The 24,165-nt window shown below is 37.2% G+C and overlaps 1 protein-coding gene across 2 annotated transcripts in view; it reads left to right on the forward strand.

Annotated features, from left to right (window-relative positions):
- The window catches only part of COX16 (cytochrome c oxidase assembly factor COX16), a 46,017-nt gene extending 22,629 nt beyond the window's left edge, over positions 1-23,388 (forward strand). For both annotated transcript variants that reach the window (XM_088058237.1, XM_005522535.3), the window contains 2 exons: positions 8,724-8,786; positions 23,017-23,388. In XM_088058237.1, the coding sequence (XP_087914363.1) occupies positions 8,724-8,786; positions 23,017-23,133 (180 nt within the window). In that variant the 3' untranslated portion in view covers positions 23,134-23,388. The remainder of the gene's footprint in view (positions 1-8,723; positions 8,787-23,016) is intronic.
- Positions 23,389-24,165: the final 777 nt, after the last annotated feature.

A 24,165-nucleotide genomic window follows, 5' to 3' on the forward strand; every position in this document is an offset into this window, starting at 1 on the left:
CGTTGTGTCTTGCCTCTCTGGAGCACAGCTCAAGGAGGGTAGAAGATACCCGAGGTTGTACTTCATCCCTGTGCGAGTAGAACCTTTCTTTATTGATTATAGAGAGGCTGCAGGAATACTGGCTTCTTGGGTACTGCTTAGAGAAAAGAGATTACTTGTTTTATTAATATCTAAAATGTATGAATTAAAATATTTTGCATTCATAATTCCTGCTGATTTTAGTAGAATTGTTTTGTTAATGTTGGATGTGAAGCCCTTAAAAGGAAAACACTTTGCTATTCATGTTTTAAACTTAATTACACCAGATTTTACCATTGTAACTTTCTCTAATACACCCATCAGAATGTCTGATACTTTGACAGTTAAACATGTTATTTGTTAAAAATAGCAGCAAAATATCTTTCAAAAAAAAATAGTGCGTGATGTACAAGTGTGTTGCAAATTCTAGTAATTTAAAATATAAGCGATTTGGGAAATTAAAAGCTTTTTGTAAGTAGAAAGTATTAGAATATGATTTTTCTTCTTACTATAAAACTTCACTAGATGTCAGTGTGGAAAGTAGGTTTCCCTTAAATGCAATGGGAATTGTAGAATGAGAAGTGTTAATTCCTTCAACACATGCAGATTTTAAGATGTCAGTTATTAGAATTTGGTTATTAGAATTTAGTTATTAGAAATGCATTTTCAGTGCACTGTAAACAATTTTGATACGTTCACACTGGATTCTAAAAATTGTTTCTGTTCAAAAAGACATTAAAAAGTCAAAATTAGTTTCATTAATAAATTTCTGTGAAAACAGATATATACTGTAAATCAAAATTATATTTAAAATCATAATTCAACCCATTTTTAGGGTTAAAAACTGCAGACTTTTTGGTTTCATTTTATATTCTTGATTATTTTCAGTGAGAAAAAAATGTTCACGTATGTTTTCTTCCTGTTGGTTTCTGGGAGCTGGAGTTGTTCGTATGGGGGTAGCAAGTGTATTATCACATGGCTCAAGACAGGGCTAAGGCATCAACTTACACACTTAGAGAACAAAAAAAAATCATATATATTTATAGATGTTTAACTCTGACTAGAGAAAGTATTGCAAATCTGTTAGTGTGCTTGTGCATTGTTTTAACTGTATTATGTTTTTATATTATGTTTGAAGGATCAGACTATCTCTGTTCTACATGAGAAGGTTGATTGGAGTTTTTTGGGAGCTGGGATTTTTTGGCATTTTCTGGTGTTATTTTACTGAAGCTTCAGTGCTTTTATTGAAGATTTAGTCTTCTATGAGATAGACTTTTCCCTTTAAATTAATTCATTTGTGTTTTTGAACTGACACACCAAGCAAAAAATAGCGATTTGGATATTGTACGGTGCCTTTGGTTTCACTTTGGTTCAAGTGAGCTGCTGCCAGGAACAGCTTACAGATGAACCTAATTGAACAGCCAGTGAGCCCCTGGACACAGATATTCCTGCTGATGTGCAGAACAAAGGAGGACACCCTCTCCAATCCTCTTCTGTCTGATAGTACAGCACTGAAAAGATTCAGAGGAGATGAGCACAGACTGCTTCCATGCTGCCTTCAGCTGCCAACTCACAATTTCTCTCTTGAAGTTACTTGCTTTGAACCGAAACTTAAGTGACCTTCGTGTTTTTCAGAGCTACCACAAAGAGGTTGATCTGTGCAAAGTTAGGATATGACTAAGGAAGCCATAAGGGAAAAAAAAGCCTCATAAACTATATTTATGCTAGTTTTCCAGCTTGAACTTGCATAGTAGGTATGTAACTGTTAAAAAGGAATCTTCAAAAAATATGACCAAAAAAAATTGACTCTGCTGGAGTTGCATCCAAAGTTGCATTTTGGATTGTTTCTAGCTGTTAAGTATATTCTATTTAGAGGCAAAAAGGGTGGGTTTGTTTTGTTTTTTTTTCCTAAATACTGGCATCGCAAATTTACACCTTTTTTATACTGAAAGGAATATTTTTTGTACTGAATTTTACTGTGAAATTAAATTTATGCTAGCATACTTAGAGCCAAGGTTTACAGCACTAATTTGGTATAAATCATATAAATAAATGTGCAACTGAAAATCAAACTGGATGTGAAAGCATACCAAAATTAATTAAATGATGAATACTTTATTCTCAGAATGGAAAATTCTAGAATCCTTGTTAGTTTTGTTGAGCTTATATATGAGAAATCTAGATAGGTTTAAACGTTTGCTGAAGTGTGGGATAGTTTGGCTATTATATTAGCCTTTAATTGCATTTCCCATGATATTATCACATGAAAAAATCTGGTCCAGGGTTTGTGATTGTAGGTCCTTTTTTTTGATCAATCTGGAAGAAAGTACAAGGTTTGGATTTTGAGAGATCAGTGGTGCACTGTGTGCTGTAACTCTGGAAACTCTTGCTGTAACAAAAATTTATATTGCTCCTTTGGAAATGTCTGCATCAATTTCTGTCAGAGGCTGGATGAAATGTTGGTTTTTTTGTTTAACTGTCTGTACTCTATGCAGAACATAGGGAAAAGTCAAAGGACACAAAGCTAGGATTTACATCTAGTCTCAGCTGTTTCCCCACTGTTTGTAGGTATTCCTGTCCAGTTGATATCCTGGGATTGTATCCTATGCAGTATAGAATCACAGCATCATGGAGTTGTTCGGGTTAGAAGGGACCTTAAAGATCACCTGGTTTCAGCCCCCTGCTATGGGCAGAGGCACCTTCCACTAGACCAGGTTGCTCAAAGCTCCATCCAATCAGGCTTCAAGCAATTATAAGGATGGGGCATCCACAGCTTCTCTGGCAGCCTGTTCCAGTGCCTCACCACCTGCACAGGGAAGAGAGTAGCCTTATGTGTTTTTTGTGTATTAAAAATTTAAGTAATGTAGTTGAAGGATTGTTGTGAATGAAGTTGCACAAAAATGGTGTGTTTTGCCTTGCCCTTCTCTGTTACCTAACACTGTATGCCAAAGAGCTTGGCATAAGTACAACCCTTGTTGTACCTTACAACCTCTACAAGCTTTGTTCCTTTAATTTCTTAAGTAGAACAGCACTCAGCTTGGCTGTAGTTTACACTGCATTTCCTGAGTCCTGGGATTTATCCTCTCCTGTCTACAGCTTCTCACTCTGCTCATAAACCACAACTTAGAATATTTATGACACAGACTTCTGTAGCAATTTATGGGAGTCTTCTCAAGGAAGATTAAAGTTGACTGATCCACTCAAGATTGCTGATTTTCCATTTAGAGGAGTTAGGCATATGATAAATGTTTTCAAAGAAGATACACTGTGGGAGGGCTAGAATTGGTGATTCTGCTTTACCCTTAAGTTTAAAAAATGGGTGGGGAGAACAAATTGAAAAAATTCATATAAATAGTAATTTTGTGGACTCTGTATTGTGGATACTGCAGGAAAATTGTGTCCCATCTATTTATGCTGGGAGGGGCAGATGGAAAAATAAAAATCTGAATCCTAATTCATATTCATTAAATTCAGGCCACTGTCTTCTTCCATTTCCAAAGATGGAATCTTTACCAGTGGGATATTATTTTGTGGAGGACAGGGTAGGAACAGAAACTCGTGTTTTAGTAAAAATAACGAACTAGTTTTAGAATGGAAATATCTTCTACTGTTTTCTGGAAATGCTTGCTAGAGGGAAAGATCTGTAAAACTTTGGCATGCAAATATTTGGTCAGTACATGCCAGGGCACAAGGATACAATGTACTGCAGTGACTTATGTGAGAGGAGGCTGTTAAAAGCACAATGCTCTTCTCATAATCCGGCTGTTTCCTGACAGTTTCCTTGTATAGTAACTGAACCCATCATTTTAGAATATGTTCAAGTCCTGGTTTGCTCTAAAGCCCATGGCCACAAACAGTACATGGACAAATAAATGGTAATGTTTATAGCATAGAAAGAGTGCTTGTGAGGATGGGCTATTTGAGTTACAGATCCAGGCATGTGTGTTCTGTGGACAGTTTGGGATACCCTGAAAATGAGAATGTGGGTCAACTTGGTGGTCCTCTCTGAATGCTGAACAGGAGCAACACTGCTATTCTGCATTGTATTCCTGTGTTTCACAGAATCATATAATCATTTGGGTTGGAAGAAACTTTCTTTTAGTTTTCAGGACTTTTAGTCCAACAGTCCTGCAAGGAGCAGAGAGATCTTCAAGTAGATCAGATTGCTCTGACCCCCATCCAGCCTGACCTTGAATGTTCCTGGGAATGGGGCATTCACCACCTCTCTGGGCTGAGTCTCACCAGGCTCATTTTAAAAATCTTCTTTCTTATACCTGGTCTAAATCTACCCTCTTTTATTTTAAAACCATCAGCCCTTGTCCTGTTGCTACACACTTAGCTAAAAAGTTTGTCTTTCTTGTAAGCCCCCCTTACTGAAAGGCCATTATCAGGTTTCCCCAAAGCCTTCTCTTCTCCTGAATGAACAAACCTAGTGCTTTTAGCCTGTCCCCATGTGGAGAGGTGTTTCATGCCTCTAAACTTCAAAAGGTCTAGTGATGATATTCTTTGGGTTCTCTTGTGGAAGATCTTTCCTTACCCAGGAGCTAAAGTTAGTGACATTCACAGATTTCTCAGTTGCTCTCTACCCGTATTACTTGTTTCCAAGCCAAAATGAACTGTGGTTAATGAGTATCAATACAAAATTGTTAGCTGGATAATTTTTTTTAGTAGCAGCATTTCTAGGTTTATAACTGTACCAGAAATACATGTGTCACAAACAAAAAATCCACTTTACTGAGATGAGTGTGTGTTTTTCACAGGGCACTGCAGGAGTCCCTGGTTTGGCAGGGGCTGCAAGCACCAGTTATTTCTGCTTTGCTATGTAATGATGCCTCTTGTCTGCACTCCAAGGTGCACTGTTTTTAACACCTAGAAATGCTGTCCAATTTCTAATTCAAAAATTGAAATGTCAGCCTTAAAATGAGAAGCATCAGCCTCATTTGAAAAGATTTTTAGTTACTTACAGCTTCAAGTAGCTGCCTACTAAGATTTCTAAGAGTGTTTCTGTGCTTAACCTCTGTTACTTTTAGCTGTTAAGTGTCTTTTTAAAGTCCGTTTCTTTGGGAACCTTTTGAAGTTTAAGTGCGGGTAAATCTGAAGGAATGGTGGGTGTGAAATGGGACAAAATTCTAATTTGAAACCTGGATTCTTAACCCTTTTCTGAAATTTTTCTATATTGCACTTGCCCTTGCCCTTTCAGTTGATGTAATATGAGATAAACCTGTATAATGCAAAACACAGAGAATGTTTTATTCATTTTTGCTGCAAGTGCTAAAAAGGAAAAAAAAAAACCACCCCAGAAAAAGAAAAGAAGTAAAGCCTTTAAAAATTGTATTTATAGTATCGGTTTCAAAGCCTTGCAGACAGCATCTCTTGAAGGTTGTCTAAATACTTGCATCAAGTATTTCAGTAGTCTTTCAGTAAGAATTTAATGTGAAGTTATGCTGTAATTATACATGCACACATCTTTGAATTCTACATTTAGAGACAAAGTTTGAATTTAAATAGATCTTAAAGGAACAGCTGAGATTTTGCCGAACAAGAAGAGTCCTCTAGTGTAAAGGAATATCTTTTCTATTCCTTCCTGCCTCCTAAATAATGCTGGAGAGGACACTGTCAGGCTGTTATGGCATTTGTGCTTTGTGTGCTGCCATCATCATATTTACAAATACAGATTTGTATCCATAATTTAGCTGAAGATCTATTTGCCAGTGCATAGCTGAATACTTCTCGCTCATTTGGCAGTATGTGTTGGCATAGCAGTCATCATGGAAGCAAAATGTATGTTTGTATTTGGATCTTGTGGCAGATGTGTAATACAGCAGAGCTGCTGCTTTGGCATGGGCACTTTGCTGGCTCTGCCCCCATTTGAAGTGTTCCCTGGTTATGATCTGTGACTGTGGCTCATAGTGATGTTTATCTGCCTTTTCAGAATGAAAATAGCATCATTCTGTTTTCCTTTTTTTGTTGTTGTTGTTCTTACGATGTTTCAAAGATAGCACAGCGATGTTTCAAAGATAGCACAGTGTCATACAAAGACAGTGGAAACAAAACTTTATAATACACATTTTCTCAACTTCTATATGGATTCCTAAAACAATTTGTAACCCATCTATCTCATTTGGTAGCTGAAAAGCCAGGGTTTGCAGTCTCAAGGCATTAGAAAGTGCAGGTAACTGAATTACTGTGCAGGCTCAAGTATGTTTAAATTATTCTGTGTGAGTAAGTATGTATGTAGGGAACAAAAAAGATAAAGAGAAGAGGAAATACACACTTGCTCCTCTTCTATTTTTTTTTATTTTTGGTGGAACTTGGGGCAAAAGAATGGGTTTTGCATAGTGAGCTTAAAATGTGTATGTAGTTAGCCCTCAAAACAGGGTTTAAATAGCGTTTTTGAGTAAGTTAATATGCTGAATAAAATTTCTGCTTCCTAAGAAGCAGTGCTCTCTGTTCATTTTACATTTACAGGGTATTTTTTAAAAAGAAATTTCAACTAGGCTACTTCATTTCTGTATTTTTGTTAATATTAAAGCTACAGCATCAAACTAGAATGCTGTGTCTCAGTTTCAGCTGTCTTTGTGCAGGCAGAGGAAAATGAAGACAGGAGAAAGTCTGAAGATGGAAAGGGCTGGAAGGAAGGAGAAGCAGCAGTAGCTTAACTGATTATTTGCCTTTGCCTTACACGAATGTGGCCATGCACACACCATACATTAAACAAACGCACTTAAAATTGATAATATAAAACTTGATAATGGAGATATTGAACTGTCTCTGTAAGTTAAATTCTGGCTGTAGTTAATTAGGTAAAAATGATATTTCAACCCATGATACTTTGCCTTATTACTGAATGAAGGGAAATTGTAAGGTGGAATAAAGCTGTTGCTGCCTTACTTACTGGAGCTTTTATTTCCTCTTGTCCGTATGTGTATTGTGAGAATACAAAGCATAACAAATAGTGTTTGCATTTAGTTCTGAATACAGTGAGGTCCACTATCACTCTTCTCTCCGTGAAAGCGAGCTTCAAAGCCTGTCTGGCTGCCCGAAGACTTTGCATTTCTACACATGTGATGGATGGGTTCGTTGTTCTAATGAAGCATGGCTGTTGTTGGAGGTCGTGGTCACAGGAGAGATGCAATCCATCTTTAATGAGGGACAGTTCTCCAGAGGCCTTGAATGCCAAGACAGAGATGGAGCATTTCATTTTTTATTTGATGTAGAGGGCCAGTGCAGGAACACTATCTTGTTTTATGATTTTTTTTTTTTAATTACCAAGAAGGTGGGAGCTGTATCCGGTACAAACATTAACCATTTTAGATATTTTGGCTTAGGTCCCAAGTGTAATGAGTCTGGAGGTTGCAAATGTGTGTATTTCTATGGCCAGATTGCTGATGAGATAGGGAAATCAAACCTCTGGCCATGCACAGATGGTGTTAGACTTGCCTGTCTGAGCATCCTTCCTTAGGAACTGAGGTCTCACAGGCGGCATGCTAACTAGCAGACAGTGTCTGTAATCAAGGGGAATATTATGGCCTGGGGAAAGTCTTCAGAGCCATTCCCATCAATACATGTAGTAGATGTGTATTTGAAGTACCTCTGATGAGTAGGAACTCATGTTAGGGGAGAATCTGAAGTTGAATCTTCCCATTGGCCAGGCAAATTCTGTTATGTGTTTGCCTTCCTTTTTGTTTCCTAGACTACTTGTAGATGTTTGATGTTGGTTGTGATGAGGGTTACTGAGCCCTTTTCGTTCAGGTCAAGAAGCAGCAAATTAGGAGTAACTTTTCTTCACTGAATTAGTTGTAGTTGGACTAGTGTACGAGGGATGTAGAACTACCCACATTACTGGTCTCCTTACGCATCCGTTTTGGTTTTTGAGCTCTAAAAATGTGATTGTTCTCTAATGGTGGATTTATTTGGTATTTTAATTAGTTTGCCTAAAGATTGTGTCTGAATACAGTGTTATGTGGCTGTTTGAGAAGGTGGTGAAATGCTTTCTCTAAGCGTGAAGAATGCTAATTATCTTTTTCCCCTTAGCTTCTGCTCTTAGACCTATTGGAGACAGATGTTATTTAGCAAAGGGAAGGATGAATATCACTTCCTCTGGGCTCAGAAGAAGTTAAAATGTAAAACGTGTCTGTGGTTCGTTGACATGTCTGTTCTTAGATTTGTTCTTTTAATAAGCATCTCTGAAAGGTGGCAGGAAACACCAGCACTATCAGTACACAATCAAAACTAGGAAAGAGCTGTGTGTTCACCAGAAAATTGGAAATTCAATTCATGCTTAGACTTTGAAAACCAGGATATATTGTATACCTATTCACTGAACTCAACATTCAGGAGTATATATTACACAATCCAAATTTTATCTTTCTTGGGCTCATTTCATTTATCTAAGCTTTGTTTAGTTCAACAGTTTTAAACTAAACAGGCATGGATTTCAGTATCTAAGGTAATGCAAATGCAGGGCTGTAGTTAAAAATGTGTTTTCCTTTGGAGTTTAATAATTTGGCAGTTGACCTGTTTCTTTTCAGCCCAATTCTTGTGCTGTGTTCATCATCCTGGTATTGGAACAAATGACACATAAACTCGTTTAGAGGAGAGGAGGGTTTGTATGTACCAATATTCAGTTTACTTCAGGTTAAGATTTCTTTAAGAAAATATTCTTAAAAGCAAACATTTTTTCTGTATTTTTATTTGTCTTTCAGATTGATCCAGCTTTGAAAGAAAAATTAAAACAGAACACTGTGACACTGGAATCTGAATATGAGGTAAAATAAATTTGTTGCCTGGGGCCCATAACCTTGGCTATCCTTGATTACCCTGGCCGCTGGTGGGTTGTATCTGTCCCTAACTAAAATTAGATCAACCATCTGCCTTTGACTCACTGATGTCCAATAAAAACAAGGTTTTATGTAAAGAAAGGTTTTTGAACATGTAGTGCTTCTTTCTGAACACAGCTTTGCTTTGATTTCCAGGCGTTAAGTACAGTGGTACAAATAAATTCACTATTTCTGTGGTTAACCTAGTTTATAAATGTAGAACTGATGTTGGCCTTAGAGGAAGTGTGTGTGCGTTTAAGTCAGCGCTTCTACTGCATGAGTCTGGATGATCTTTAGACCAAATTACAGAACAATATGCATGATGTACTTTATTATTTCTTGCTTCTGAAATTTATGTGTATCTTTGAAACAACTGCCATTCCTTTTACATGGTTTCAGAAAATTTTATAGAGAAATAGTTCACTCTTCCCTCAACATTGCATTTTCTTCAAATATTACTGGGCTCTAAGATGTCTGTTTTGACCAGTTCGGTATCCAGAGTCTCATAAATTTTCAGGCCTATAAGAAGGCATGTTAGAAAAACTGGAAAAAACCTCCCTGTGACCAGAAACAAAGGATAAAGCTATTTAAGATTATTCCTAATGTTTAAAATTAATTGAATCAAATGTCCAACTAACACTTCTTCTATCTCTGTGGCCTTTATGCTGATCACAGATTTTTTGTTTTCTTCCCATACCACATTTCTGTCACAAGCCTTTGAAGATCTTGATTGCACCCATTGCTCTCATACTTAGGTGTCCAAATGGCAGCATATTACCTTAATTATCATAATAAGATTTTACTTATTATCTTGTTACTCTTTTGTGATTTGTCTGAAATAAGAATAAAACTTACCTTTTGTATTTTCACAGGCCTAATTTCACAAAATATTTGCTACGTTTTACCATTATTGCAAATAGTTTTGGGCTTTCCCCCACTATAAAGAATTGTGATTTCTGCTGCAGGGAATAACAAGATGGAAAGTTCCACTGGAGTCTCCAAACTTACAAATCCATTAAGTTCTGATTGCCTCTGGGATTACTGTCTCTTAGTTTCCATTCAATATACTGTAAGGCTGCTCTGATTTATTTATGTGGAAGAAAAAATAAAAAGAACCACAAGCAGTAAAAAGAACCACATCTCAAACTCAATATCTAACCTCAAAATCAACAGATCTGTATTCAGATATACCTTACTTTTTTTCAAAAGATGAGTAAATAGGTTAAGGATAATATTTAAATAGCCGTAATTCCATTATCTTTATGGATAAATCAATGCTAATAAAATACATCTGGCATAAGAATATATTACAAGTCTTCTTGGGTAATGAGACTCTTTTCTGATGGACAGAAATGACAGAAGCAATCTTATTTTTTTCTTAATCTAAACTGTAGAGAGTTCCCAGACTGAAGTTCTTCCAGAGTAGTGCTTGGGTGTTATAGACCGCAGATCAGTTCAACAAAACAAATGGATTTGCATAATGAAAATCGATTTGGATTATTGTTTTGAAATCCAATGTCAATATAGACTTTACTATGGGCACCAACTTGCAAGCACATACTAATTTCTTGCTTCACTGAAACTTCTGAAGCTACCAGCAGTCATGCACATAGTCTGCAGGCTCCACCCTAAGTGTGTGACAATTTTAAGTCACTGTTACCTCTGTATTCTGGTGGACAAAACCTAACCAATCATTCAGTTACAGCTGAGGTTTAGGAGAGTAGTTTTCTGTGGACCCCATCTTTTCCATACTAGAGGGGTTTGGGTGGACTTTTTTTCTCCTTTATTTTTTGACTTGTCCAAAATACAGCTCTTAGGAACACCTTCTAATTCAATATATAGGTCACATTGAAGGATTACAGTGGTGGTTGTTACTAAATATGGTGTGATAAGAGAGCAAGGGCAGTTAAAAAAAAGTTGCTGTTTTGATATATAAAGCCTTATTTTACAATACTATTAGCATTATATCTGCAGCTGTTACTGAGGATACCATGCCAGCTCTTTTGAAGCAGGGTTGCCTGATATATGTAAATGTCCTTTGGCCCTCCCCAAGACTTTTAAAAATATCTTACTGTCCTTACAGAAATGTACATATTGAATACATACTGTATTCTTCTAGAATGTCGTAATTTATTCTATAAGCATACATATATGGGCATATTGCAAAAATAAAGGCATTTCCAATATTTCAAACATACTGAAGTCTGCATTTTGTCTCTGATGTGGTGGTCATAGTGATGTAAAAAGTTATAATCACAGACCTAATTTATTGTGAGGAAATTAACATAAAGACATTTTCTTGCCTTCTAATTCACTAAATTATATCTTCTCAAACTATAAAAAGTTAATTTCATACAGGAATGTTTCTGGTCAGGATACTATTTTGAGGAAGGAAGAATTTACATATGTAATTCATACTGCATTTCTTGTATCTCAGATCTGTTAGTAATGGCATTTATCTTGTACCTTGGGACATGCCAGAGGAGCAAGCTACCTTTGCATACACTCTCCATTGTTTATGCATTCCTCTCACACACTTTTGTGTCCTCATATGACCAATTAGTCCCTGCTGCTCCCCTTTGCCTAATAAATCACAGCTCTGTCCACTAGTGATGCTGGTACTAATGTGAATGTAGTTCTGCTGCTGAGCTGGGCCTTGTAGAACACACTGAAAAATGTCAAGGGTTTGACCTGTGACAAAAGCCTAGAGTATTTTATTTGAAAGGACAAAGTTACTGTTTGAAAAAGGGACATAAAAAGCCTGATTAATATGATGAGTGAAAACCATTTTGTGGTTGTTTAACAATCATAGTACATTCCTCTTCATGTGTTTAATACAGTCTCAAAATAGCAGTCTGTGTTCTAACACTTGGTTTCTGTACTTCTTTGAAATTAATGGTCTAATAAACACAAAAAAATTCTGGCCTCAGTTACATCAGACCCCAAAATACAGAGTTGTTGTTAAGGGTTTTTCTAGCAAATAAAAGCTTCCTTAAGAATTTAGTAACATTTTGCTATGGAAAAGATAATTTAAGGTTGAATCAAATATGTGATATTCAGTGGGAATCAATAGCAATTAAACGTAGAGGAAAACATATCCCAATAAATAAAAATGTGAAGGATTGCTATGGAAACAGTAAATGAGTTAGTTATAAAGTGGGGAAGACTGATAAAAGATGCTATGGGCATCAGAGCTGTCTGATAAGTAATCTGACAAGGATAGGGCTAAGAGGATGGTGTTGCAGCATACCAAGAATAAAACAATGAGGATGTAAAATAATGAGTAACTATGTTGGCAAAGTAGCAACGTTCAAAAAACATATCTGTATTTTTTTAGAGAAAAAAGTCCTTTGTATTCGAATCAGATGTGCTTTCAAACCCCTTAATAAACAAACAAGATGTTACTTAATACCTACAAGACTCTGATGGTTCATAGCTGTGTTTTAAGAATGGTCTTGGAAGACTTCAATGGCTGCTGAAAATTTCAGTCTGAAAATGATGGTTCTCTGGGAATCATCACTGGGCAGGAAGGTGATACTGTTAAAGAGTTCTGTGATATTTGGGACATATAGGCAATACTGAATACTTTTTACAGTGATATGAAAGAAATTGTGAAACCATTACTAATGTGCAAGTGATATGAAAATATTTCAATAGTAAAAGTAAGGCAAGGCAGGGACAGAGAGCTGTTTATATTACTTGCTAAGATGGGCCCATTAAAAGTGCTAAGCACCTTTTTGAGTAGCCAAAGTTACTTATTTAAAGAACTGAAAATGCAGGTCAGAATGGACTGCATTCTGAAAAGCAGCAACTCTGCAAAAGATTTAGGAGTCAGTGAATAAATAATTCACCTTGATCTTCTAGTGTGATCTTGTGGCACAAAAGCTAATTCAGTTTATGAATATAAACAGGAATTGTAGATGTAGGAGCAAGTGATTTTACTTCTGAGTGTGGCACTGATGAGGCTGGGGCTGAAATTCTGGTTCTCCTTTTGGTATCTGGGTTTTGAACAGGGCTTTAAGAACAGATTAGGTGGCAGATCAGGCAGACTGTACTAACTTAGAGCTCTAAAAATTCCTTAAAAGAAACTTAAAGATTTAAATAATATTAAAGGTACTGAGAAGACTGGTGCTTTCATAAAAGTACTTTCACAGAAAGAAAGCAATAGTGATTGAACATTTTTTATTGCAGAAAATAAAGTAAAATTAGAAGTAAGAGCCATTCTTAACACAACAGCAAGAAAAATGAGTCTTTTGTGTTTCAGAATATCAAAACTGTAAAACTTTACAAAGTTTTCCTTCAGCTGGTTGCAAGGATGGCATAATTGACATAATAGGCTGGTCAGACTAGAGAATGCTGCTTTCTTGACTTAAAGGGTATGAATATTGGGCAGGTTTCATTCCTTATAATTTAATAAATCATAAAAAGTCAACTTTAGCTCTGGACAGAAGTTTTTTAATTCTTTGTCCTGAGAGTTACAGCAAAAGACTTGTAATTGCAGTATTAAAATGTATATTGAGGACAGTTCAAAAATAAAAAGTAGGTATATGGAGAGGTGTTTTGGGAGTAGAACCTGCATATTTACTGTCTTAAAATAAGAATTTGAATAAGCTCTTCTGAAAAAGACTCAGGCCATTTTATTGCTGATTTGATGTAATTTCAGGGATTGTGGTGCCAGCAGGATGGATGAAACTTTTTTTCAGGGAGTGACAGTGCAGTAACACAGTAATTGCATCCAAGTGTGTGGACATCAGGAGTGCTCTAGAAAGAAATTCCTGGATTCCAGTTGTTGAAATCTGCAAGTATCTTGTTGCTGTCATTATCAGTACCAGAGGATTACTGATTTTTTTTGCTGTTTAAGAATTAACAGATTAGTGTACTGAATTGATTTGCTTCAATGTCTGTGAAGATACTGGTGGCAAAATGCCTTGAGCTGTTGGAGAGCTGACAGAGGTTGGGAAAATATCCCTCCTTAGTGACTGTTATGACAATAAATAGGTTGAGATAAATAAAGAGGTTGAGATAGTTTTCTTCTCCCTTTTAATCACTTGGTTCCTACCATGCCCTCTTGTTTGTTGGTGCATTGTCCAGCCTAGCCATTAGATTCTAACTGCCTTCCAGGTTGTGTCTGGAATGAGCTGAGTTTCTTGCATTTCAGTTTATTCACATGTGAAATCTTTAATGTTTTTATTTCATTGTGAGTCTTCAACACAATGTTTTGTAGAGAAGTACAAAGTCATGTTTGTTTTTTTTTATCAATAGAAACTGCCATGGGAAAAGATTTTATGTTATGCATTTTATTCTGAGTGGGTGTACAGTCCATAGCCAACCTATAGTTTTAACCTTTTCTTCCTCAAATCTCTGAAGTTTCCTGTACCATAGTTCAATGTGTTCCAACTATAAACTATGTTCATAGTTTTTCATGGAGAAACACAAGAAGCTGGAATTTGCTGATGGGTATGGCACAGGAAGAATTCTGGTGGAGAATCCTCTTGCGGGAAGAAACAGCCTCCAGAGTGAAGTTCATAGGGTGTCAATTTTTACTGGTGTTGTTTCTGGAATGCATCTTTATTTAATAGTCTTGTAAATTCTTTCCTGGTCATCTCCTAGCACAGGATTTTTCCTTAACTAAGAGCTGTTTCGTTTATAAATGTTGCATTTGCACTTTCCTTATCCACTAAGAAGACACTGATGTCTCAGATGGGAAACAAGGTGAGTGACAGTGATCAGTCAGACAACAAGCATGGTTGGGACTGTTACAAATGATCTCTTCTCATCACCCTTTCTCCTCTCTCCAAACTAGAATCCTTAGTACCAACTTGCATTCCATGTTTGTTTTCTTGTTTTTTAATGCCACATGAATTGAGCAACCCTTACCATGCTAGGGCCAACACGGTGTGTTGTCTCAGTCACAGAAAACCCCAAAAGTTTGAATAGGGCGAGTTGTGTGCACATATCATGGCTGAATTCTTTCATTTATTGTGTTAAGGAATGCTGCTAGCTTCTGCCAGGCAGCCAGTATGGGGAACTTGTGCAGCTGGCTAGGTGAAAATGTTAAGCATTCTGCCTTGCTAATGGGCCTCCAGTGGGGAATGGTTGGATCTTTGGTATGAAATATCTCTGTTAATGTAGCACATGGGAATTTAGCTACGCAGCTGAGGCTGCGTATGTGTATGTTTTTCTCACTGTCTCCTTCTGAAGACAATACAGCAAAACAGGTAATTTCAAAGGAAGTTCTTGTCTCAGCAACCAGGAAAAGTGGCTTTTTGCAAGAAAATACTCCTGTTGTTTTTCTTAGATTTTTTCTCTGTTTTCGGCCAATTTCAAAAACACTATCTGGAATATTTTGTGATTACTAGTGCACTTCCAGATGATGTCCACATGATAACCAAGTCTAAATGTGAAATGATTTAAAAAATTATTACACAATTCTTGCATGTTCTTTTGCTTCTCAAATTATTGTTACCCATCATTATTTAATGTACAAACTATATTATAAAAATATACTCTGCTTTAGCAAGTTACTGTCAGAGAATGAGTTACTGCTTGTCCTAATAGGCTTCCTGATTAAAGAGAAGAATTATATGAAAGATTCTGGTTGAGGCTCACCATGGAGTTTGCACACTTTTTAGTTAAATAATCAAATTTCTAAAAATTGAATGGAGAAGTTCCCAAGTTTAACCCCTGACTTCATTGTGTGTCTGGTAAAACTTGGTATTTGCCCAAGTATAGCTAGGAGGCATCACTGAGAAGTTCAAAGGCTGTGGGAAATGGTGCTGGTAATTCAACATGTAATAATCCATCTTGTTCGTAGCATCTTCCCCTCAAGTCATTGGAGAGCCACTGTCCCCCTGTGCCATCTTACAGCTACAATGCAGTTCAAAACCAAAATACCTTCCAGCTCTGGAAAGACCCCAGACCTTACCTTTTCGAACTTCATGCTTGTAAAAATTTTAAATGATGCCTTGATCTTTCTAAGACAGAAGTCTTTCTGATTTGATTTGAAGACCTGTTGGTTCTGATAGAATGAAAGGTAGAGTTATTCATATATTATTTGTAAACTGTACATTCAGCAGTATTGCTGAGAGGTAGCTTTACTGTTACTGGCAGGACAGTACAGGAATAACACTCCTATTACTGTCCTCATCAATCAGAAAGAGGATGTTAGTCACAGAGAAGAAGCAGGAGGAATTTTTTCCCTATGAGAAATTGCCCAACAGCACAAATCAAAGAGTAGCCATCGATGTTACTGAAAAACTATCCATGGCTGAAAGATTTGAAATTGCCCTGTTAATATTTAGCCCAAATCAAAGTTTCTCGACAGAGAAAAGCATTCTTTCAGAGTATAAATTGATAAGCAAGTTTTGGAAGAGAGGTGAGTGGAAAATCAGCAGGGAAGTGTAGATGAGAAGCAGATGTCCTAAACTACACTACCTGTGTGAATGTTACCTGAACCAGTTGAGACCAGGGTAGAGGGGGAGCATGTAAAAGGAAGGAGATTGAGCCCACCAATTCAGAAGAGTCAACTGCTTGGTGAGGTTGACTGCTGATTTGCAGGAGTGTGGTTACTTTAAAGTAGTTACTTAATGGCCTGGATTTAAGTTTAATTTGACACAGTTGTTATTAACCTTCTCTGGTTGTTTCTTTTCTTATGCCCACACACTTCTGTTAGTAGTTTCATGGTGCTAACTGATCATTTCTTGTTGTTTAGCTCTTTGCTATGCTATTCATTGCAGTTTTTCCCTCTCACATAAGAAACCTTATTTTTCATATCACTTCAGAAGGAAAAACACCATGTGTGACTCACGGGTCTCATATTTTTTTATCCTGGTACACCTCATCCTTTTTTTATTAGAGTATCTTTTTATCTTTATTAGAAGGACAGACTGTACCAGATTTTATATACAGAAGGTAAAAAACTTGTCCACACTTCCAAGTATTCATAGTCTTAGGAAGTTGTTTGAAATAAACCATTTCTGTGGTGTCAGGAGGGCTTTCTGGGCTTCAGATAGGGACGTGCTGTAGAAATCTTTATGCTCTTCTTAGCAGCAACAGAACTGTCATTTTTTACTTTTGCTGGTCTCAGGCACTGTTAAAGATCACACATCCCTTTCAGTCAAGTTCACCTTTATTTAGTTGAAAAAGATGCTGCAAACATCTCAAAAATCTGTCCCTGGCTGCTCCTATTTTAAGTGCTGCAGTAACTAGGACATCCCTTTACAAAGTTTAATATGATATAAACTTAGTAAGACCAAGCAGTCAGATTTGGGAAATTCCTGTGTTCTGTTGACTTGGCTAGGTCTCCCAAGTAATGAATTTAGGGATAAAGCTTAGTAAACAGCACCTCTCTTTCTGAGGTAGAATAACCATAGCTCGATAAAACTTTTCTATATGAGAGAAATGAAAACTATCCTAAATAGGCTTAATTGCTTAATTAAAAGTGGAATTTGCTGAATTTGGGATATTTGATCTTGAAGTTGTACTACTGCACTCATGCTATTATTTATGTTGGACCTTTCTGAGTTTTGTTTTTTCTTAGGAAAAGAAGATAGACTGAAAGTAAATTATCTATGCACACATTCTCTTGACTTTATCTTATCCTAAAGCTTGTGAATCTTTTGGGCTGAGAAGTCCATCTTGGGTGATCTGCAGGTGTAATGCATAAATGGCACTGCCTTATCCTCTGAGATGTATTGTGGATTTTAAGAGATTCTGAATTTTAAGAAGGAAAGATTCTTGTAAATTGGGAGGAAATTGTGGCAAGGCCTAATTCCTAATGGAAGTCTGTCTCATGTTATTTTCTCTTATGTTAAAAATTGAAGGCTGTGTAATTATGGAGTTTTAACTGAGTGAGATAAGTGTTTAGTTTACTGAGCACTTTGTATAACACCTTCACATAAAACTATGAGAGTCCTCTGTGAACATTAATTAAACTCTGTGACACCTCTGAGGTGGAAGCAAGTTCTGTTTGCTTGCTTTGCATGGGAAAAAAGTTGCACAGACAAACTCGTGGTGTAGTTCCTCAATACACATCTTCTGGGACATGGTCACTCAAAGATGTTTCTCTTCTCTTTTCACCCAGTGTTTCCTTCAGCCTGTTCAAGTGTTTGCATTATCCTATCTTCTATCTTATATAGGATTTGTTCATCAGCAGTATGAATTTATTTTCCTAAACTATTTGTTTTTTTCTGGTTGGAGCACAGCCCCACATTGTTGAATTGGCATAATTAAAGGGAAAAGAACACATGGGGAAAGAGTCTCTTAAACCAGTTCACCATAGGTTAATTAATTGTGCCATAGATGAATGCTATTGGATCCCACTGAATTAAGCAACAAAGCCTCTATTGGTTTTTGCCAGTCTTCAGCGAAGCCAAAAGGAGAAGCAGCTCTCTGGATGCTTACATGCCAGTCCTCCCTCACCTCACCCCTTCCCCATTTCTTCCCTTAATGAACAAAAAACAATCTTATTCTGGCCATAGTTTTCTGCTTACTAACTTGCTTGTTTACTAATATCATAAAAACTAAACATTCTCTAATTGGAAAAAAATCCCTTCTTTTTAAACTGAAGATTCATTCACTAATCATGGGCTATTAAATCCCAGATTATTAAATCACTAATTGCAGATATTAAATTATGTCACTTCCTAGGCAAACTAAGTAACACCCAGTTATATTAAGAAAATTAGATGTCGAAAAGATGGCTCTGGAAAAGAGTTATAAAAAAAACCCCACTAAGCTATATCAGTGTGATGATGAAGTTAAGATTTTAAGTCATGCATGCACAAGGCAGCAGATTCAGTGTTAGCTGTAATTTTTTACCTCTTCATATATATATATCATTATAGAGCTCCTCAATATACCTTTTGTCTCTTCAAGCTTTTTTGACACTTTTAATAAACAAGCTGTTCAATTGGTTTAATTCTTTCACTGCCTCTTACAGCCACGAGGCTATTTTTCTCTGGTACATCTTTTCTCTGGAAACTATAATGATGGGAAATAATTATCTCACTCTATCAGAGCTATTTCTTTCTGTGGTTTTCATCACAGAATTTATTTCATCAAACTGTAAAGTAAACAGGATTCTCTTATCCCTTCTTTCACATGTAAGAAACCGAGACTAAAGCCAAACATTTTTTACAAAAGGCCACTTTGAATTCACTCAGCCTGAACACTAATAGCTCTAAATGAATTTCTGCAGACTTCAGTTTGTGTATTGTGGCATGAAGACTATCCTGCAAGAGTAGAATTCAAACTCTAAAATTTAAATTTTATTTTATTTTAAGGCTGCCAGAGGCTTATAACTTCTACCTAAGCCAGGCATTTGAAGCAGCAATTAAGAAGTAAAGGTCTTTTTGGTACCTTTGCAGCAGTCAAGCTGTTTAACAAGTCCTAAAAATTAAGTGTGACAAACAGTTTTTTCTTTTGTTGCAAAACATATTTTTCTTTTTCACTGTGCCTGTCTGAATAACTGCATTTTTTTCCTTGAATTTACAGCTTCTGTCAGTCCTGTACTCTTAAGAGGCAGTTTAGCTGATTTAGGGAGTGAATCAGTAGATTTAATGGACTATACTGATCTTACTTTGAACAGCTAATTTTCAATATCCTTTGGGCTATTTGAGACAAGCAGTAAAAGTGCTGCTGATCTGATCTGATTACATTTCATTGTAGTCTCCAATGATGGAGTGTTTAGTACATTTGAATTGGGAGAAGAAATCTTTTGGTTTTTAGCCTTCCACTTCATATGGATTTCAGTTTAGTAAAAGCTGGAAGTAGTTTAACATGTGATGTGATGTCTTCATAAAGTTAGGTAGGCAGAGTCCAGGTGGCTAAAATGAAAAAAAGAAATAAGAAATGAAGAAGATCTAGCTCTTAGATAGAATGAAAGATGTTGACTTCAGCTTCATCTGAGAGCAGAGCTAGCTGCTTGCCTGAATTCTCACTGTACAGCTCAGGCAATCTGAAGGAGCTGTGTAACTTTGCAGCTTGTGCTGCACCTAATTAAGAAGACTATCAATCTGGTCTTATTCTCATCACTAAGATGAATTTAAAATGAAGCTATGTGCATGTCTTTACCTACATCTAATGTAGCTATTTATTCTGGGATGATTCTGTTGTAAGAATTTTCATGTCAGTGACCAAGCAAAAAGGGTGGGATTTTACTCAGCTGTATGTGAGGTACTGTCCTGGCTTACCCCAGCAGCCAAGCCCCACACAGCCGCTCACTCACCCGCTCCCCCATGATGGGATGGGGGAGAGATTTGGAAGGGTAAAAGTGAGGAAACTCATAGATTGAGATAAAGATAGTTCAATAGCTAAAGCATAAGGTGCTGGTGTAAGCAAAACAAAACAATGAATTCATTTACCGATTCCCATGGGCAGCAGGTGTTCAGCCATTCCCAGGAGAGCAGGGCTCCATCACATCTAAAGGTTGCTTTGAAAGACAAACTCCATCCTTTTGACTGTCCCTCTGTTCCTACTGCTTTCCCCAGCTTTACATGCTGAGCATGGTGCCATATGCTGTGGGATATCCCTGTGGTCAGTTGTGGTCACCTGCCCCAGCTGTGTGCCCTCCTGTGCACCCTCAGCTCGCTGGCAGGTGGGGTGGAGTGAGAAGCAGAGCCTCGGCAGTAATGAAAACATCCCTGTGTTACCAACACTGTTTTCAGCACAAATCCAAAACATCCCTGTACTTGCTACTATAAAAAAAATGTAACTCTCCCCTATCCAGAGCCAGCACAGATATACATGAAAATAACTATTCAGTAGGAAAGCACTGCAGAACAGATTGTTGCATCCCCTTTCAGTGGCGATACTCCTTCTTATGCTTATCCACATGTAATAGGAGTGCTCTGTTATTCCAAAATTGGACAGCATCAGTTCAGAAAATTGGAATGTTGAATCATTCTGCCTTCTGATGACTGATAACTATCCCATAGACTAAATTTTTGCAGATACTGTCCCATGGTAGTAAGGAAGGTGCTTTCTTCTTGAATTGCAGTAAGATATTACAAAGTGTTTATACATGACACAAAATGTTAACCATCTCTAAAAATGTAATGATAATTAAAAAAATACAGTCTTCCTATGTATGCATTAGAATCTTTATTTCTTTATATTTTAATTGATCAATAGATCTTATTTGTCATCTCAGGCAATGCCATTCACTGCATGTAACCCTTGGTCGTTTTATTCTGTCAGTGTATCCCAATGTGTTTTCAAGGTACCTTTATGATTTCAATTGGAAGCTGCTGAGATACTTTCTGGTACTGGTTTGTTTGGATACTATAGTTTTGAAATGCTTCCTGGTTTTGACAAATCTCCTCTCTGTATAGCCTTTGTGAAGTTTCAGGGACAAATTACTCTGAACTTTTTGTAAAGATCTTCAGTACACGTGTCTTTTGATAGACTTCCTTATGTGGCCTGTCTTTAGATACTACAATTTTTTTGTACTTATTTTAAAAGTTGGTTAATGTTCAAGCTTTGGGAAACAAACAACTTTGGAGTAGTTGAGATCCTCACAGGTGTGTGATACCTTTGTGTTGAATTAAATCAGCATGTATCCCTTCTGTTAAAGCACAAGATTCTTTTAAGTGTAGTTTCCTTGAACCTTCCATTAGAATCAGATGTTAAAATCCAAATTTGCAATCAGAGGGGATAGTCAATGTTGTGTGGGATAAGTACCTTTCCTCCTTCTCTCTCCTTCCATGTCAGCTCAGATCCCTTCTGGTTGAAATGAAGTACCAGCTAAGCATAAGATGTATAAAGTAGTAAAGACAATTCTTCAGAAAGACCTGTCCCAACTCTACTGTACAAAAAATTTGGTTGCTCCTACTTTGTGAAAGTCTGCTATGTTTGTACATGTGTTCTCATATATCTTCCGTAGAGTGTTGCTTAATTAATTTTGATATCTGACTAACCTCATTGCAATTTCCTCAATTGTAGATGTGTCAGGAAACTTTTATATAACATGAACTAATAGCAGCAGGTCTATTCTGTTATAGCTGTTGAATTTTTCTGCAACTATTATTCAAGTCCCTGGGTGTTTGCCATTTATTTGAATGATTGATAGTAGACAAATTAGGCCACAGGCTCAGGGCAGGATTAAGTATTTTCTGGTGTATTTTTACAGCATTTGCTGAGATGAGGCCTTGATCACAGATCAGGTTTAAGTCCCACTGCAGTATGTATCATTCATTACTGGAATGCAGTGTTGCCCTCTTTAGTAGCATCTAGGGCAGTGCTGATTCTGGCAGTGGTGCAGACCCTCTCCTCAGTCTCCCCATCATATCCAATGTGCTGGTCCACAGTTGGCATGTGAGACTTGAGGTCTGTGTCCTGGGAAGGGACAGCTGTGCCTCTGCCAATAGGACTGTGAAGATGCAATACATGTTTGTGTTCTTTGACTGCAGGACATTGTAGATGAGGTCAGAAGGGCACCTGTTCTTCATTTTTGTTGCCTCTAAGTCATTGGTAGTTCTGAGGGGGGATGATAGAAGCAGGCAAGAAGGTAATTAAATCTAGTCTTTCAATACCTGACAGTTCAGTCAGTTAGCATATCTCATATATGACTTAGAGGTCTGTCTGTGGTGGCTGGGTGCCATAGGAAACTAGTCAGCAGAAAGCATTTCATACCTCTACCTCTCTCAAGTTAAAACCTCATGGATTGAAGGGGTTTGCACCATTGCTGTCTCTCTTTGTGCTAGATAATGAATCTTTTCCAGCATGCTTTGTATTTTTGCTGACAGGATACTTCAGCTCATTAATTACTAATCCTTCTGTTTGAGCTATACCAATGCTTGTCATTCCTACTACTTCAGTGCTTGGCAGACTTGCAATTGAAGCACAGATCTGGAAAACAAGGTGAGAGGAGAAAAAGTGAATACAGGGTATCTTCAGTCTTGCTCAGATGCTGCAGTGCTTCCTGTTCTGTGCTTCCTTGTTGCTTACCTTGCTGACAAGCAGATGCAGTAATGCCTGTCTTCGTCATTTATGTAGCTATATGGATAACTACTAGGTTTTTTTTCTTCCTGTTGAACTTCTCATGCAGGGTAGATGAAAGTTCATCAGCCCAATGGTGATACTGAGTTTCTTATGAAAAAATAAATCAGTTTGGAATCATGTGTACTTTAAATCATGGATCCATCAAGGTGACCCTGTTATTTTTGCTGTTTCTCTGCAGAAGCTGGAAAAATTGAACTTGGATAACTGGGAGAACATCAGAGGACCCAGACCATGGGAAGATTCCAGGACGGTTCAGAAACAACGGCAGGAGGCTCTCCATCTCAAGACAGAGTGACTGAGCAAGCCTCCTTTGGTGCCTCTGAAAAAAAAAGTCTCAGGCTGGACTGTCTTAGTTTTTAATCCGGTGTCAGGAACAGACATGGGAGCATTTGCACTGAACAATTCAGCTGCTGTATATATAAGTAACTGTGAGATCAGTCCAAAAGGCACTGTGTTATATGAAGCTCTTTGTTTGCATCCATTTGTGTAGAGTACCAGAGGCTGTACATGTGAATTTTCAATTAAAAAAAGCTGATTATTCTACTGAGAATATCCCAGTGTTTTTGAGTCTCTAACATTCGAAACTGCTTCAGCAAGGAATAACATTTCAAAAGTCACTTGTCAGTACCAGAAGTTGTCATCCTAATGAGAGCAAGAGTGCTGTCATCTAGATGTGTGTGACCAGATAAGTGCTGCTTCAGGGAGCCCCTGCATGACTTAGCTTGGAAAGGACTCCACAGGCATATGAGCTGTTCAGAACAATGAGTCCAATTTTGGCTAAATAATACTCTTGTGTTTCATTTCTGGGGACTGCATAGAGACATGTACTGGGTGTCAGCTGACAATTGGTCAAATAACATTTGTTTAGCTGTAGTTAAATTTCTGTGATTGGTTTATCAATACTTTCATGCAGGCTGGACCTCTGCACTGGAACCTCTCAGTTTAAATTGGAAGAACTCTCCCTTGCAAAGAGCTTCCCTGTGAGTAAATATTGTAGCAGAATCTTCTTGAATCACTACATAGTGGCAAAGCTTATCTTACATGTATTATTACAATTATATTTGTGCATGTGCATAGAAATTTTGATGTTCCAATCAATTATTCTGAAATGCTTTTCTTCTTATATTTGTCTTTGTGTACTAAATATTTGCTGTTAGAGGACACTGTGCTAACATTCAGGACCCTTCTGCCAAGAGAGTTCAATGAAGAAGCATTTACTCAGTTTTTCAAATGAAATTACACTTTTGTTAAGGCGTTGTAACAGACTTGTGAAACTCCTCATCAGAGGAATGGAGCAGTAGAGCACACATTAACAGCAGATTCTCGT

This window comes from Pseudopodoces humilis, chromosome 7 (genome assembly GCF_049639895.1).
Source record: "Pseudopodoces humilis isolate 2021_Gansu_Grassland_sample_001 chromosome 7, ASM4963989v1, whole genome shotgun sequence".
NCBI classification, from domain to species: domain Eukaryota; kingdom Metazoa; phylum Chordata; class Aves; order Passeriformes; family Paridae; genus Pseudopodoces; species Pseudopodoces humilis.